The 15,896-nt window shown below is 41.7% G+C and overlaps 2 protein-coding genes across 2 annotated transcripts; both read right to left on the bottom strand.

Moving 5' to 3' along the window:
• Positions 1-233: 233 nt before the first annotated feature.
• On the bottom strand, positions 234-2,189 carry selenok (selenoprotein K). Its single transcript, XM_083975593.1, has 5 exons — positions 2,114-2,189; positions 1,642-1,732; positions 1,185-1,259; positions 755-850; positions 234-576 (listed from the first exon to the last, which is right to left on the bottom strand). The coding sequence occupies exons 1-4, from the start codon at positions 2,130-2,132 to the stop codon at positions 760-762; spliced, it is 276 nt and encodes a 91-aa protein (XP_083831719.1). The 5' UTR covers positions 2,133-2,189; the 3' UTR covers positions 234-576; positions 755-759.
• A 10,218-nt stretch (positions 2,190-12,407) lies between these two features.
• tmem81 (transmembrane protein 81) lies at positions 12,408-14,998 on the bottom strand (the record flags this gene model as incomplete). The annotated part of the gene is made up of 5 exons (XM_083975717.1): positions 12,408-12,488; positions 12,621-12,808; positions 13,508-13,623; positions 14,519-14,664; positions 14,759-14,998. 5 exons carry the CDS (start codon positions 14,996-14,998, stop codon positions 12,408-12,410), a joined length of 771 nt encoding a protein of 256 aa, XP_083831843.1.
• Between the last annotated feature and the right edge of the window lie 898 nt (positions 14,999-15,896).

Here is a 15,896-nt window from a genome sequence, read left to right as displayed (position 1 = left end):
TTTGGACTATCAAAATGGAGTTTTTCAAACCCAATATTGTCTACAGTGCAACCCAAAAATATTGTAACAAACCTAGTAATCCATTGCTTTTAAATCTCCCCAGGACTTGCAGCTTTAATCCACACTATGGCATACAGTATGTATGTATGCTCATTGGGCAGTATTATCCAGCTCTAAATAAAGGCAAGTTGGTCATTACCAGGCTTGAAAATAATGGAGCAAGACAAACTCAGTAATGTCATAACAGTGCACATTTTTTATTCAAACAAAGGGATACAAAACACAGACAAACTAGTTGAATGATTCCCCAGAGGATTTACCATAACCAAGATTTCAGTGAGGCAAGACTATAGTATAGAATACTATAGAAGACTATAGTGGAAGGGTAGAAGCAGGAAAAGGGAAGTATGCAGCTGGCTGCTTCATCAACCCTTCTGGCCCCTACGTGTAGGAATTCCCAGAAAGGCATCAAGGAGCTGCTCAGGGCAGCGGCAGCCAATGAAGAGGGGCTTCAGCACTGATGCCAGCAAATGGACAGGCAGAGCCCACGCCTACACATTCAGTGTAGACGTTTACCTAAAGTGAGGGGTTTAACAATGAAGTAATGTTGCATTAATGTCATGTCCAAATAGCTGTGGGACAATTAAACATTACATCAAACAAATTACATTTTGAACCAGATAAATAGAAGCTAAAGGATAACAAGCGGTTTATCCAATGAGCTTTTTTAATTCAGAAAACAACAATTTTCTACCTTCCTCATCCTCCTCCACCCATTGGTGGAGCGTTCGGCCCTGCATTGTGGTTTACTCTTCCCATACGCTTTCTGCCACCAGGGGGACCTGGAGGACTGCAGGAGCAAAACAGAGGCACAAAAGAGAAGAAATAGGCACAGTAAGTGAAATATTCTTAAGTAAGGCTAATTACAATAATAATAAAATAAATATTTTTGTATTATTTTCCCTAATGTCACATGCTTGAAACATGTACACAAGAGACTCTGCAGTCAACTATGTGCACTGGGGAGTAAACTCTAGCTCCTATGTATTGATCAGGTACATGCCACAACTGTAAGTAGGCTGCAACTCTCAGATTAAGTTATCTTCATTGTTTGGAACAAATGGAAATGAAAGGCAAGTCATATCATGTGACAGTAGGGGAATTACTGCACCCCAGGGACCTACCCTCTGCCATCAGTGAAGCGTGTTGTACTCGAGGTTCCATCCTTTGTCAGGTCCGGGTAAATCAATGTCCTGAAACTGGTAGAAAACACACAAGTGTTACATACAGGTTTACTCAATTCTTTGATTTATGACTGAGTATCTGATAAGTGTCATGCACATTGCCATCAGATAAATGATCAAGCTAAATTAAGCTAGTGATGAACAATACTGGACTTGCCAAACATCAGATTGGATTTACTTATACATTTCTTCTGATTACATAATTTCCATCTTATTAGACGATGGAACTTGTCTGCTGACTAACAACACCTGAAGAACAATATAACTAGACAGCCAGACAGCTACCAAAACATTTCATTCTTAATCCACCTGTGGATCGAAGTGTTTCCAATATCACGGATCCATTGTAGATAATAAGCTGGACATTTGGTAACATGATTGAGTGGCTCAGACTTACAACAGGCCGATAAACTCCACTGCGCCCCAGAGGAGATCGGCCAGCAGTGACAGTCGCCATGGCGACTGGGTCCTGCTGTCTAGGACCTGACCTGAGAACAGCAGAGATCAGATGGTGGATGAGACGTGATGTGAAACGCACTGTTTTAAAACTCGTCTTTGGTTTACCCTTTACGGCGTCGACGGTTCGATTTACTTATTGACTTAAACTGGCCTTCGATAACTTACTGTTTACCAAAACACACTGAAGAAACGACTGCTTTAACACTGAAAGTGAATGACGCTAACACTGGAGCTGGGTATGCTGAGGCTAAAAGCTACAGTAGCTAACAAGCTGCTAGGTAAAAAGGACCGCTGGTCTCACACATGTAACTGTTGTTGTTATTAATGGGAAATGTTAGATTATATTTGCAATAAAGATGGAAACGAACTGTAAATGTGCGAAAACTATTGAAACAGGAGAAGCCACTCACCATTAGACACGTACACCATCTTGTACAGAATAACACAGCTGGGACTAGCTGTTTACTATCGGCGTTCTACTTCCGGGTACAGCGTTGGTTGACGCGCATGCGTAGTACACATGGATGTATTGGAGGCGGAGCCATGGTAGTACCACAGTCATCTGAAGAAAAAACTGCTCGTTTGTTGGACCCATAGACTGTAAAAAGTGTTGGACCAAGTGCTTTTTATATCATAAAACAAAAGACGTACACTTGTTCCCGCGATAACTGAGTGATTTATCTAGAGATGATATAAATACAGTTACGGTTTATAAGATAAAATCCATATCTCAAATTCAAATTCAAAAGCTATTCATTCAATAGGAGGCAGGTGGTAGTGCCATTTTATTCAGATACAATCAATACAACCTACCGTCAACACATAAAACCAACAACTTTATTTTAAAGTGCAGTTCAATGGAAGTAAAGATGTTGTCTGCACAGAGCCTGCTGTTGCACCGCAGTGAACAGCTGTATAATTAACTGTGAATGCTCATAACAACTCAGGAAGTTGTGGAACAAGATTTTGCATAATATTGTAAAATCGGTTAAAAACACTTAGTAATCACCCTTTAAAAATGACATAGTGCAAGTATCAAAAGTGGGTGCACACAGTGAATTAGACAACAGTAACCCATTTGTTACTTGATTTGATTTTGAAAGTACCAGCTTCACATGTGCTAATAGCTTATTTACATCCCATTCTCCTGCAACAGCTATACCAGCATGCAAAATGTAGTAGACAGGATAATCACATAAGGTGAAGAACAGAACTCTCATCTCAGTATAACCATCATTGATGAACAAATCAAAGCATTATTTGTAACAACACAGTAACATATTGATACTGTTACACATTGGCTTGACAACCATTTTCCATTATTCTGGCTAATTGACAAATATCTACATTGAGGTTATGTTTGTTTGTAATCCAGGAAAACAATGAAAAGTGTCAGTACTGCAGTAGAAAAGCTGAAATACAACACATAAGATAATGTTATTCCATTCCACCCTCTTCGTATTTTTGTGAGTTGTGATCTATTTCATCAGTCACATCCTGTGCTCTATTCAGAGTTCGGGGTTAGCCTTTTGTGCGCTGTCTTCACTGACGAGGGCTTCTAGTTGTGTCCTCTCTTCAGACTGTGCTGGTGTTGTGCTCTTGCACTATGCTGGGGTTCAGATATTGTTTTGTCTCCCACAGGCTGCAGCTGTTCACCACTCTTTGACACTCTTACTCTCATCACTAGGTTTTTGTGTATCACACTCCTTGTCAATTTCAGGTTTATTGTTCTTTCCATCTGGTCTCTTTGTGACAGTGTCAGTCTGAGGTTTTTGATTGGCTGCTCCTCTAAAGATACCAGCTTTGTGAAGCTCACGTCGCACAGTTTTCACTGACACAGAGCGAGAGAGGTGTCTGTTCAACTCTGCGGTTATTTTTGTGGCCGTATACTCGGGGTGTTCATCGACTATCCTCAGAAGTGTCTGCCTGTCCTTCTCAGTGAGCTTTGACTTGCGTCCGCTGTTCTTCTTCGCCGATGCCGTTCGTCCATGTTTGATGTATACAGTCATAACTCTGGACACTGTTCCTCTTGCCACATTAAACAGCTGTGCTGTTTTTGTGACAGATGCACCAGAGAGTCGTGCAGCAACTATTTGGCATCTTTCAAACTCTGTCAAGTCACTCATAGTGTTAATTGACTTTAGTGGGGCCAAACCCAGAGGACAGACAGGAAGCAGGCTCTGTAATTAATGTAAATAGGTGGTCCAGAATCATCTACCATAGGTGTTGTCATTATACAGTCACAGGGAACTGTTGTTGTGGTCTCTCTTTGCTGCTCTGCAAAAGAAAGAAATGGGATGATTAGGAGAAAAAAAAAAGCAAATTACGGACACTTGCTGTCACTGTTCCCTCTAAGGTGTTTTACTGTGCAATTGCTCACTGCTCCCCACCTCTTTGCCCAGAAGACAAAAAAAAGTTGCACACTCAAATATCCCAGACTAGTTTACTCCCTAATGTGTGCTTCGAATTGTGAAATGTATGACCTTAACCGTGGTCTGTAGTGCAACTACGATTGAAGTTTTTGCTTGAGAATTATTATTACTGTTCATATCAAGAATGCTTCTGCGCCAAGAGTTGATGACACCGACTTGATGTTAGTTATTTTTTGACATAATTGTTCATATGGCAATAAATGCAAACTCTATTTTGCCAAAACAATATAGTATTTTGTTATCATTAACTGTAACTGGAGTAGCCTAGGTAATGTTGTCAAAATAATCTGTTGTTAATCATTATAGTAATAGCCAATAGTATTGATATTTGGAGTTGGAGAGGGGAGGCCATAGCACCAGCATGTGGGTGTACTGTGTATGCTCAAGCTTTCGCTCACAGTCGCTCAAGCAGGTCATCAGGGAGTTGAATTTCTGCTCAGGAGCTTTGAAAATTAGAGGGAACGTTGCTGTAGTCTATCACCATGAGCCCCCTGTCACTTTACACATCAGTGTAGTCAGCTGTCAGAGACTTCACCTGCTGTAAATAAACTTGACACGCTTCAGACTGTGAAGTAACCAGCAACTACAACGCATTAAATAAGCATTTCGACATAAAAAACCACTCGCCACCAGCTGTTTCCGCTGACAGTCAGAAAATGTTCAGTCAACTTGATGCACACGTCGATGTTCGATGCTGCAGTGTACGCTAGCGGTGGCGGCACGCTGGCGGCACGGTGGCACAGTGGTTAGCACTGTTGCCTCACAGCAAGAAGGTCCTGGGTTCGAATCCCCCGGCCGCCCAGGTCCTTTCTGTGTGGAGTTTGCATGTTCTCCCCGTGTCTGCGTGGGTTTCCTCCGGGTGCTCCGGTTTCCCCCACCACTAAAAACATGCCAGCTAGCCTGATCCTCCAGTCAGCGCCCCTGACCAAGGGCACTGGCTCACAATCTGGAGTTGGTCCCCGGGCGCCGCACCGTGGCTGCCCACTGCTCCTCAGGGATGGGTTAAATGCAGAGAAAGAATTTCACTGTACTAGCTGTATATGTGACAAATAAAGTACCTTTACCTTTACCTTTACCTTACCTAGTAGCCAGGTGTACGAGATTAGCTTCTGTCAGCAAACTGCGACGTCACAGTTAACTGTTATCGTTTTACCGCCATGGAAAATTATACATTTCTACGCAGAGACTTCCGCATTGAAATAATATTTGTTATATTTTACTTACACTTGTGTCCAGAGGCCAGCCTGTCCACCGCTCTGCCTCACCGAGAGTCTCATCCGTTTCATCACGGAGACCACACATCCGGTAAGATTTTTTTCAGAATAAAAGCACGCGGTCGGCTGTGACAGTTATCGCCTGCTCACTTAAAGGGGTAGTCCAACATTTTTGGCAAATTCGCCTATTGCCATAATCCCTATTGCCATAATCCCTATTGCCATAATCCCTATAGTTATAGGAGTAGGTTGATTACCTTTAATTATCGGTGCAAGTTGTTTTGAGATCGGCGGGGCAGAGATGCAAGCTGCTCAGTGAACACAATGGAGGTGAACGGTACAGGTCCCGTTTCCCTCATCAAATTTATCACATATCCAACAACTCCAAAACACTCTTGTGGAGAAGTTGTGACCTGCACATTCACCACAAACACTATAGCCACTCCTGAGGTTCCCTTTTCCAGTGGTGCAACAGGAGTAGACAAGGATGTTCATTCTAAGGTACACCAATTAGGGCTTTAATTAATGATTTTCACGCCAGTGGGAGACTTATCAGTTATGGAGAAACAGCTCTGCAGTGCTGCTTCCATTGGTCTACGAGGGTCAAACCCTTTAAAGGTCCTCAAATCAACTTTTTAATGCTGTCATCCCAATGGTTTATCAACATAAAATCAGAATTTTCATTAAAACTATAACTGGTAACAGAAAGGAAACTAGATAGGGAAGGGGTAAACATACAATATTTTTGCATCAGTATGTTTATATTCAGTAGCTCCTAGCTAAACAGTTACAACAGTAAAATGGTGATTATCTAGTGATGCAGTACAATTTAAGAATGCACATTTCAAAATCTCTTTCTCTGGATGACTGTGAGAGACCAATGAGGGTTATCTGAGGAATCAGTTTACAACTTAAAAGGCTGTGTTTGTAGCACTTCCACATAACTGACACAGGAGGGGGATGAATAACAGAAAACTTGTATTTTCTTTTGTTGAAATCATTGCACAATACAGATTCATGTGTAACACAGAGAAACATTTTTATGAGTTAAATAGACAAGCCAGGGTTAACTTCAACACCTTCAGCTTCTCTCTAAATTGTGTCTACCCCCTTTTAGACTTCTCCTCCTCTGTCTCAGACAAGATAGTGATGCACAGACCAAACTACTCCTTGTCAGTGGTCTGAGATTCAGGAATCTCTGTTTCTTCATGTTTTTGTGGGTCGATCCCTGGGTCAGATGATGGTTTTCCAGTAGCAGCTCCATCATTAACTCCAGCTTTTGCTTGTTTGATCCTTTTCCTCTTTGTCTTGTGCCTGTTGTTCCTCTTTGCTGATTCCATGTGTCCATACATGTTATAAACACTCATGACTTTGAGAACAGTCCGCCCAGATACATCACACAACTCCGCTGTCTCTCGGACAGACAGGCCTGCCAGCTGGGCTCCAACTATTTGGCCTCTGACAAAGTTTGTTAACTCACTCATAATGCAGTGGAGGAGCTGAACTGTCTCTTCTGCAGCTTTTCTCTGTTGCTGTGCCCGAGTTACTTCAAAGCAGCAGACGTCTTCCTTCACAGTGTTTCCCTTCCCTCCTCAGCCACATGCAGAGTGCAGGGGCTGATCCAGATTCAGGCCTACGGAAGAGACAAATATGCAGCGGCTCTGAGAGCTCAATGCACTGCGGCTCAACAAAACACATAAACAAACACAATGCAAATACAGAATACATGTGTGCAAACTGACGCACCACAACAGAAGTGTTTCTAGTGGACGTGCTGAACTTGCTAATGACTTTATTCAACGCTCAACTGTGACTTAAAGCAGAAGTAAGCGGAATATTTGTGTTAATATAAGTCTTAAATAGTTATATCTTCCGACAGCAATCACTTACATAGAGTGTTTGGTCCGAAACACGGGTCTGTCAGTCACTCTGCTCTGCTGTAAGCAGAGGAGAAAACTTCTTGTATACTTCCTTGTATCCTACAACCTTTATCCAATGAGGAGAGAACGGCATAAAGGGGCGGTCCTCTCTGTGTGTGCAGCCAAGGGATGCGCGTGAATGTGGTGACGTAGGGACGAGGACCAATAGATCCATGACGAGGGCGGGGGCTGCTAACTCCATTGGCTGACAAAAAGTTAGCCAAAACGACCGGATCGCTTACTTCTGCTTTAAAGGGATAGTTCAACATTTTGGCAAATTGGCCCATTGCCATAATCGCTATAGTCATAGCAGTAGGTTCATTACCTTTAATTGTCGGTGTAAGCTATTTTTAGAACGGAGGAGCGGAGCGGCAGGCTGCTCAGAGCTACGCTATGGAGGCTAAAGGAATTTCTTGGTTGATGAATTTGCCTCTAAAACAGCTCAGACTCGTAACGTTCCATTATTATCTCATAGCGTGGGGATTGTGCAGCTCACAACTTGTCCACGACAGCCTTTTGGAGTTGTTGGGTTGTGTATTTGATGAGTTTGATGAGGAAAACCAAGAAATTCCCTTAGCCTCCATAGCATAGCTCTGAGCAGCCTGCCGCTCCGCTCCTCCGTTCTAAAAATAGCTTGCACCGACAATTAAAGGTAACGAACCTACTGCTATGACTATAGGGATTATGGCAATGGGCCAATTTGCCAAAATGTTTAACTATCCCTTTAAGTTATTGTAATAGAAAAATTGAATACTTCATTTTTTCTTTTAATAATTAATACGTTGGACTTGTGCTCTTTATTACTTTCATTGATGTCTGCTGCTGCAATACTGGAAATTACCCTGCCATGGGATGAATAAAGGAATATCTTAGTGGAAATTAAAAAAAAAAAAAAAAAAAAGATAAGGAGTAGCCTGTCTAATCTAATATTATCTTTTCAAAAATGCTTCCTTCAACAAAACAGTAACCCTCATGTAGCTACCAAGTAACATCTGTAGCCTAGGCTACTGACCAAACTTCTGTCAGAACAGCACAGGACCTTCAACAAGTCATCACTTTTCACAAATTCAAATTTAATCCTCGTCTCCAACCAGATAATTACACTATGGTTACCATGGTCAAAATACATGACAGCAATTCTTCCCTTGTTATTGTAAATTGATAATGATAAAAACACAGAATGTCACAGCTGAATGCAGAGGTTCTGAATCTAGTACCAGTGCGCACTGCGCAGTGTCAACACGCTACTACAGAGGACGGGCAAATATAAACGAAATACTTCACAGTTCACTCACTCGGCGACGCTTATTGTCGAGACAGGAACGTATTTAAAGATAGCGTTGGCCAGCAGAGCTGCTCAATAAAGAGGGTTTATATTTATTGCCAAATATCGGCCTACTTACATCTGGCCTTGCGCGCACTAGTCAGACACAGCGCTCGGCTTGCACAAGAAGACCTGCATCCGGTTAGAGCTTTTCAGATTAAAAGCGTCGTGACTATGACTACCATTGTCCATTTACAAGTCCATGTTTATAAAATGCGATCACTCAATTGCTTGAGACGTGAGTGAATTGGAAAATACCCAGACAACGTTTAGTCGAGTCATAAGGTAATGCATTTGAAAATGAATTAAATGTTTTTGCATTGCAGTAGGCCTGAGTAGGCTTTTCAATGTTAAAACTTCTTTGCTTTTCAAATATTTTTATTGTGAAGCAAACAGTATGCAGAATTTTAAACTGGATCAAGCAGCAAGTGTGTTTTACATTTGTTTGTGTGTTATATCAGGCTTTCCTGAAATTGTGTGTGTGTGTGTGTGTGTGTGTGTGTGTGTGTGTGTGTGTGTGTGTGTGTGTGTGTGTGTGTGTGTGTGTGTGTGTATGTGTGTGTGAGTGTGAGTGTGTGTGTGTGTGTGTGTGTGTGTGTGTGTGTGTGTGTGTGTGTGTGTGTGTGTGTGTGTGTGTGTGTGTGTGTGTGTGTGTGTACGTGCATGTGTGTCCCCTGAGCATTTATATAAGTGTATGTGATACTGTTTTGATGTTGCTTTGTTTTGTCTTTAAATTGGCACTTTTTTAATTGTTTGCACTATTATTGCATTGTATTATAATTGTTTAACTATTGTAAAGCGCATTGAGTTTGCCCTGTGCATGAAATGCGCTTTATAAATAAAATTGAATTGAATTGAATTTCCATATCCTCTGCTATTCCCATACCCAATTTTACTTCCCAGGCTTCCTTTATACATGTATTCCATGTTCACCTGGTCTAGCTCCTGAAATTAATCGTATATAACTGAAATTGCATTCCTCTCCATTGTGCAATCTCTGAGACACCTGCTTGTCAGGGGTGGCGTTTTCAAAATGGTCCAGGTGTGTTCTTACAAAGTGTCTGACTTGGAGATATCTAAAAAAAAAAAAAAAATCACATTTTAACAGACCATATTTTTCTTGTAGTTGTTGAAATGACACAAATGAAGCACTAACTTACAGATCTCCCACACTGTGCAGTCCAAGTTATTTCCATCTATTGAAGCCTGGCATCTACAATGTTATAACTTCATAAAAGCTGTAAAGAATAAGGTCCTATACTTTGGCACTACTGGCTGCTTTTTATAAGACCAACGAGGTCTCTTAAATAAAATGAAATACAGCCCCCTTACAGGTGTGAAGACCACATTAAATGTCCTTATGCAGCAAGAGCGTTAGCGCCCTCTGCTGTTTGCAAAGAAAAGTGAAAAAGTTTACAGCTCCTGATATTCCCAGGTGGTCTCCCATAAATAACCAGGCCTGAGTCCAACCCTGTTTAGATTTTTTTTCTCCTTACTTTTCTGACTTTATAATATTGTAATAATGACAAGACGAAAAGTATTTGACCTTGTGATGTAGGTTATGCAGTTTTCAGGGGTGTAACGGTCACATATAATGTAATGTGTGTGGTTGCAGTTGCTTTAGGACCCAGTTACGGACTCAGGTTATAAAGTCATACATGTATTTAACTTTGTGATGTATGCAGTCTTCAGGGGTGTAAAGGTCACACACACACACCACATGAACTTCTACAGGTTAGCAATAGAGAGCATCCTGACCTACTGCTGCACTGTGGAGAACAGGAGGGCGCTGCAGCGAGTGGTGAGGGTGGCTGAGCCTACAATAGGAGCACCACTGCCCGCCCCTCCTCCGAGACACAGTCTGTTTTCCCAACTGCCCTCTGGAAGCAGATACACACTGATCAGAGCCAGGACCAACAGACTGAAAAACAACTTCTTTACTTTAAGGAGTTCTTCACGGTTACGATTGAGGCTTAATTTTCCTAAAATGATGCAGTAAAAAATGTTTGGTATTGAGTGAGGGAGTAGTCAGGGTGGTCCTGAAGTCAACTGTACCAACCATTGCCTGAATTTATGCACCAAAGTGATGTTATTGTACAGTAAATATGGAGTATTAGACCTTTTTTCATGTTTAAAAGAAGCTAAAAATGCAACTTTGAGGCTTTATTTCTCAAAAACCATGGAGTAAAATGTTTGATAATGACTGAGGACGTGGTCCTGAAGTCAGTTTTCCTGATGGAAAAAAGTGATGCTATTGTACATTATGCTGCCTTTGGGTCAAATTCTACAGAATTCTAATGTCAACTATCGCAGATGACACACAGATATATCTCGCACTGTCTCCAGATGACTGCAGTCCAATAGAGTCAATTATGTCACTGTTTAGAGCAAGTCAAAAATTGGATGAGCCAATATTTCCTTCAGTTAAATCAAGAAAAAACTGAGGTCATTGTTTTTGGCAATAAAGAGGAGAGGGTTGCTGTCAGTAAACACCTTAGAAACTAAAGACCAAGTCCGAAACCTTGGCGTGCTGAGGCGTGTGACTCAGATCTGACCTTCAACAGCCATATCAAATCAGTCACCAAATCAGCCTTTTATCAACTTAAAGCAGAAGTAAGCAGAATATTTGTGTTAATATAAGTCTTAAATAGTTATATCTTCCGACGGCAATCACTTACATAGAGTGTTTGGTCTGAAACACGGGTCTGTCAGTCACTCTGCTCTGCTGTAAGCCGAGGAGAAAACTTTCCTTGTATCCTACAACCATTATCCAATGAGGAGAGAGAACGGCATAAAGGGGCGGTCCTCTCTGTGTGTGCAGCCAAGGGATGCGCGTGAATGTGGTGACGTAGGGACGAGGGCGGGGACTGCTAACTCCATCTGCTGACAGGAAGTTAGCCAAAACGAGTGGATCGCTTACTTCTGCTTTAAGAACATATCCAGAATTAAGGGTTTTATGTCCCAAAATGATCAGGAGAAGCTGATTCATGCTTTTATCTCCAGTAGACTAGACTACTGTAACGGTCTTCTGACTGGTCTCCCCCCAAAAAGTATCAAACAGCTGCAGCTCATTCAGAACGCTGCAGCTCGAGTTTTAACCAGAACAAAGAGATCAGATCACATCAGCCCAGTTCTTAAGACCTTACATTGGCTCCCAGTCAGCTACAGAATAGATTTTAAAGTTCTGCTACTGGTTTACAAATCACTGAATGGTTTAGGTCCAGAATACATGAATGACATGTTAGTAGAGTATAAACCCAGTAGAGCTCTGAGATCTACTGACTCAGGTCAGATAGTGGAGCTCAGAGTTCAAACCAGACAAGGTGAAGCAGCATTTAGCTGTTATGCTGCACACAACTGGAACAATAGCTGAGCTCTTTTTAAGAACTTTAAACTTTATCTATTTTATTTTATTTTACTTTTATTTGCTCTTGCTTTTAACTCTGTTTTTAGTGTTTGTTTTTATTCTGTTTTATGCTTCTCTCTTTTTTTTTTTTTATGTTTTGTCTTTATGTCAAGCACATTGAGTTGCCTTGGTATGAAATGCGCTCTATAAATAAAGAGGCCTTGCCTTGCCTTACATTAGCAATGAGGATTTCTGAAGGAACAGCTTTACAAATACATCATTTTAACTATATCAAATGTTCCACTAAAAACAAGGCACAGTATGTTTAACTTTAACAACAGAAAAATTATCAACAGATTTAATAAAATAATCAGAATAGAAGGTTTTTTTCAGTATTATGACATGTACAAATGTCCTTTAATGTTTAAAATGATGGATTGGCTGGGGGTTCAGGATCACTCTGCATCTATCAGAATGCTTCTGCCCTCTTGTGTATTCTGCCCACTCTAATGAAGAGGTAGGCAACAACCAGGAGAACCAGTGCCACTGTCTGCGCGCACACACACAACAAACACAGTGCAATGAGAAATATCATTATTTCACATTAAGTGACTTCAGCTGATTTTAAACAACTGGCAACAGAAAACCACCAAATACATTGGTGCCATATACCCACACTTACCATGTAAAAAACAAACACTGAGTGGACATGCTGGCCTGTCACAGTCTGGTTCTGCTGGTTCAACTCCCAGTTGGCCAGGGAGCTTTCATAATCCAGACTGAGGATACCTGCAGGTAAAACACGGACCCCCCAATAAACCCTCTTCACCCTGCGGAACACGGCATCCTGCACATCACAGCGATAAGTACCTGGAAGATCACATTATTAGTCAGGAGGTGTTTTTGTGTCTGAGTATCCATGTGCATCCATGGCTAGGTCAGCTGGCAGCTGATTCACAAGCTCCTTTATCAACAAATCACATCTCGTCCTCTATCAAAACACATTTTAATTTCTGCAGTCAATTCCTCCTCTATTTCAAAATCTCAACCTTGCTAAAATTTGCCTTTGATTTATTATTAGAGCCATTTTTCTTTTTTGAGGTTTCCCTCCGTCTGCCTCGAATTGAAGGGAGAAGCTGTAATGTTTCTTGACCACTTCTCTGTTGTGCCTGAAGGAAAATAAAGTTTGTGCTTTACCATCATGGATTTGCACAACTGTAGAATCAAAAAAAAAAATAGAAAGAATAAAACATGTGCAGGTGAGGTAGAAACCTACTCTGGGCTTATCTTTAAACCTCACCTTTACAAAGTAATTCATTCTAATCTGACTAGTAATTTTTGCTTTCTGTGATATTTTTCTCAACCTAGACAGGTGTTTTCTTAAGACACCAGCGATTCGGTTGGCAGCAAAATATTCAACAGGCCCAAACAAAATGGCAGCGCCCAGGAGAGAAAGGATGGAGGAGGACTATAATCTAATAACACAATTGTTGCCTCATGTTGGAAAATGCTGTGAAAAAACTGTACACAAGACAAAAGTGCCGCACACTTCGAGGGGTGGGGGATTACCTGCGTCCTCCTCTCTGACTGGGTCCAGAATCACTCGGTCCAGATGAAGAGCCTCATAGCGATCAAACAGGGAGTTGTCAGAGCTGATGATTCCTCTGGCATAACGCCACAACACTCTGAATCACAGGGACAACAGTCACATGTTTTTCCAATGGAGGCTTTAAGACCTGACATGCTTACAACTCTAGCCTAATATCTAAGGCAGAGGCTGAGAGAGAAAACTATCAAAATAATGTACTAATGTGCTTTTAAGAACAAAAAAATCCATATAGGCTACACCAAGTTGGCAACCAAGGAAATGTCACTTCCTGTCAGAGCCGTGGGGGAAAACAAACCATTCCCCCATAGACATACGTGTGAAAACGTGGCATTTTAAACCTTTGTCTAACGCTTGTCCGCTGTCATGTCTTAGTTTGAATCACTTATGCTGACAAAGAGCTATACATTAAAAAACTCATCATGATCGGGGTCACTTTTAAAATATTGGGTCTTGGGTCAGTCACATGTGGAGGAACTGTTTGTCTTCCCCCACGGCTCTAGACACTCGGAGACAATGCCTAAGAGTTGTTGTGTACCATTTTGCACCGCAAATAAATGGAAAAACCACAACCTGAACTTTTATATCTTACCCAACCGTGTAACGGCTCTGACCAGAATAATGTTTCCTTGGTTGCCGACTCGGTGTAGGCTTAGTGACTGACCCAATATTTTAAAATGTACGGACAACAATCGACCCGGATCGTGATGAGCTTTTTAATAGCTCTTTGTCAGCATATACAAGTGATTCAAACTAAGACATGACAGCGGACAAGCATTAGACAAACGTTTAAAATGCCGCGTTTTCACACGTAGCCTATGTCTATGGGGGAATGGTTTGTTTTCCCCCACGGCTCTGACCGGAAGTGACGTTTCCTTGGTTGCCGACTCGGTGTATAGGCCTATACACAATCCAATTAAAAGTCAGACTAAAGACATGCAGTAAGCCTTGCTCCATCTCTCCTGTGTTGTTACCTCCAGGAGAACTTCCCCATCGCCTCCATGACTTCTCCCAGACAGTCAATCTCCACCCTCTGTCCTGAGGTCACAGTCATGGTCCTGAGGCCACACTGCCACGTCTCCTGACAGTTCACCTTACGGACACGACACTTCTCCGACACCTTCCATTCAGCCACATTTCCACATGACTGTGTTACCATCTTACATTTATCTCAAACATTCAGTTTTGAAATGTTTACAGCATGTCTGCGTTACCCCTGTCCTGCTTTTACTGCCCACATCTTCTTCCATCGCCATCTCACTATCTGTCATTAGACACACGGTTTGGGTTTTAAGCCCCAGCCCACATGTGGCGCTGCAGGGGGAGCTGTCCACAATGACCTCCACTGGCATTTTGTCCACCTCCTCTAGGTCATCTGAGGTCAGAGGCTGGAAGAGGAGGACAAGGAGGAGGAGGAGAAGCGGTAGACGCAGCCCTTGGGATATTTGCTGCATCACAAGTTTGATGGTAAATCTGCAGAAAAGAAGGACATTTTTAGGTTTCCACTCAAATATTAGGAAGAAGAAAGAATTCTCTCTTATCGTTGAAATATGATAGCAGTTATACACTGTATATGCATAACAAATGTGTTTTTTTTTTATTGAAACTACATTTGTCAGTAGGCATGTAGGGTCACTGAAGAAGATGTCAGCTATAGCAGTAGCTCTTGACAATCATCAGCCAACTGCAAAAATTTCAAAACACACACTTCATCTCAACACAGACTTATGGGTCCTCTAGAGGAGAAAAGAACTGCTGTCAAAACTTTGCAGTAAATGATGCAGGAACAAGACAAGAGATTGAAGACACTTTGGACACAAGGGGAGGATCTTGAAAACCAAAGTAAAGGGAGCATCAGGCCAGTGGGACTGAAAGAAGGCAAAGAGGGCACAGTATGTGGAAAAGATCATCTCGCAGGCTCTCGGTCTTCCTGGTAAGACTGGAGTTTAAATGGAGCATGCCTGTTCATTTGGCCCCATGACCGACAGGAATGAGCTTCAGAGAATGAATATACGCTTCATTCATCAGATCAAAACAAGGTACTGCAGGTGATTAAAGAGAAATGTGGAATTTCATGGGAGGACTGTAAGATGTATTTAAGGATCTGACAAGAAAGGAAGGAATTTATCCCATTATAAAGAAATCTGCAAGAACTGAATGTGAATCACAGATTAATATCTTCAACCACTCATCTTTTAAGGGGCAAAAGAAACATTCAGAGGCAGTAGCTGGAGAGAAGAAAGGAGTGAAACAGAGCTGCGCTCGCTGTGCTAAAGTGTCTGCCTGGGGTTGTGTCCTTTTTATTCATGTGTGACTTGTTCATAAAGACTTAGGTCACTTAAATATTGAGTG

This window comes from Trachurus trachurus (genome assembly GCF_905171665.1).
Source record: "Trachurus trachurus genome assembly, chromosome: 7".
Classification (NCBI taxonomy): Eukaryota; Metazoa; Chordata; class Actinopteri; order Carangiformes; family Carangidae; genus Trachurus; species Trachurus trachurus.
Note: the sequence above shows the minus strand (reverse complement) of the source record. Positions and strands in the feature narration are given on the sequence as shown.

What these genes read in the sequence shown, in the direction of transcription:
- selenok (XM_083975593.1), bottom strand. An exon ending in GTGGAGTTTATCGGCCTGTT is followed by an intron (nt 1,260 to 1,641) that starts GTAAGTCTGAGC and finishes GTTTTCTACCAG; the next exon opens with TTTCAGGACATTGATTTACC. An exon ending in CGCTTCACTGATGGCAGAGG is followed by an intron (nt 851 to 1,184) that starts GTAGGTCCCTGG and finishes TTGCTCCTGCAG; the next exon opens with TCCTCCAGGTCCCCCTGGTG.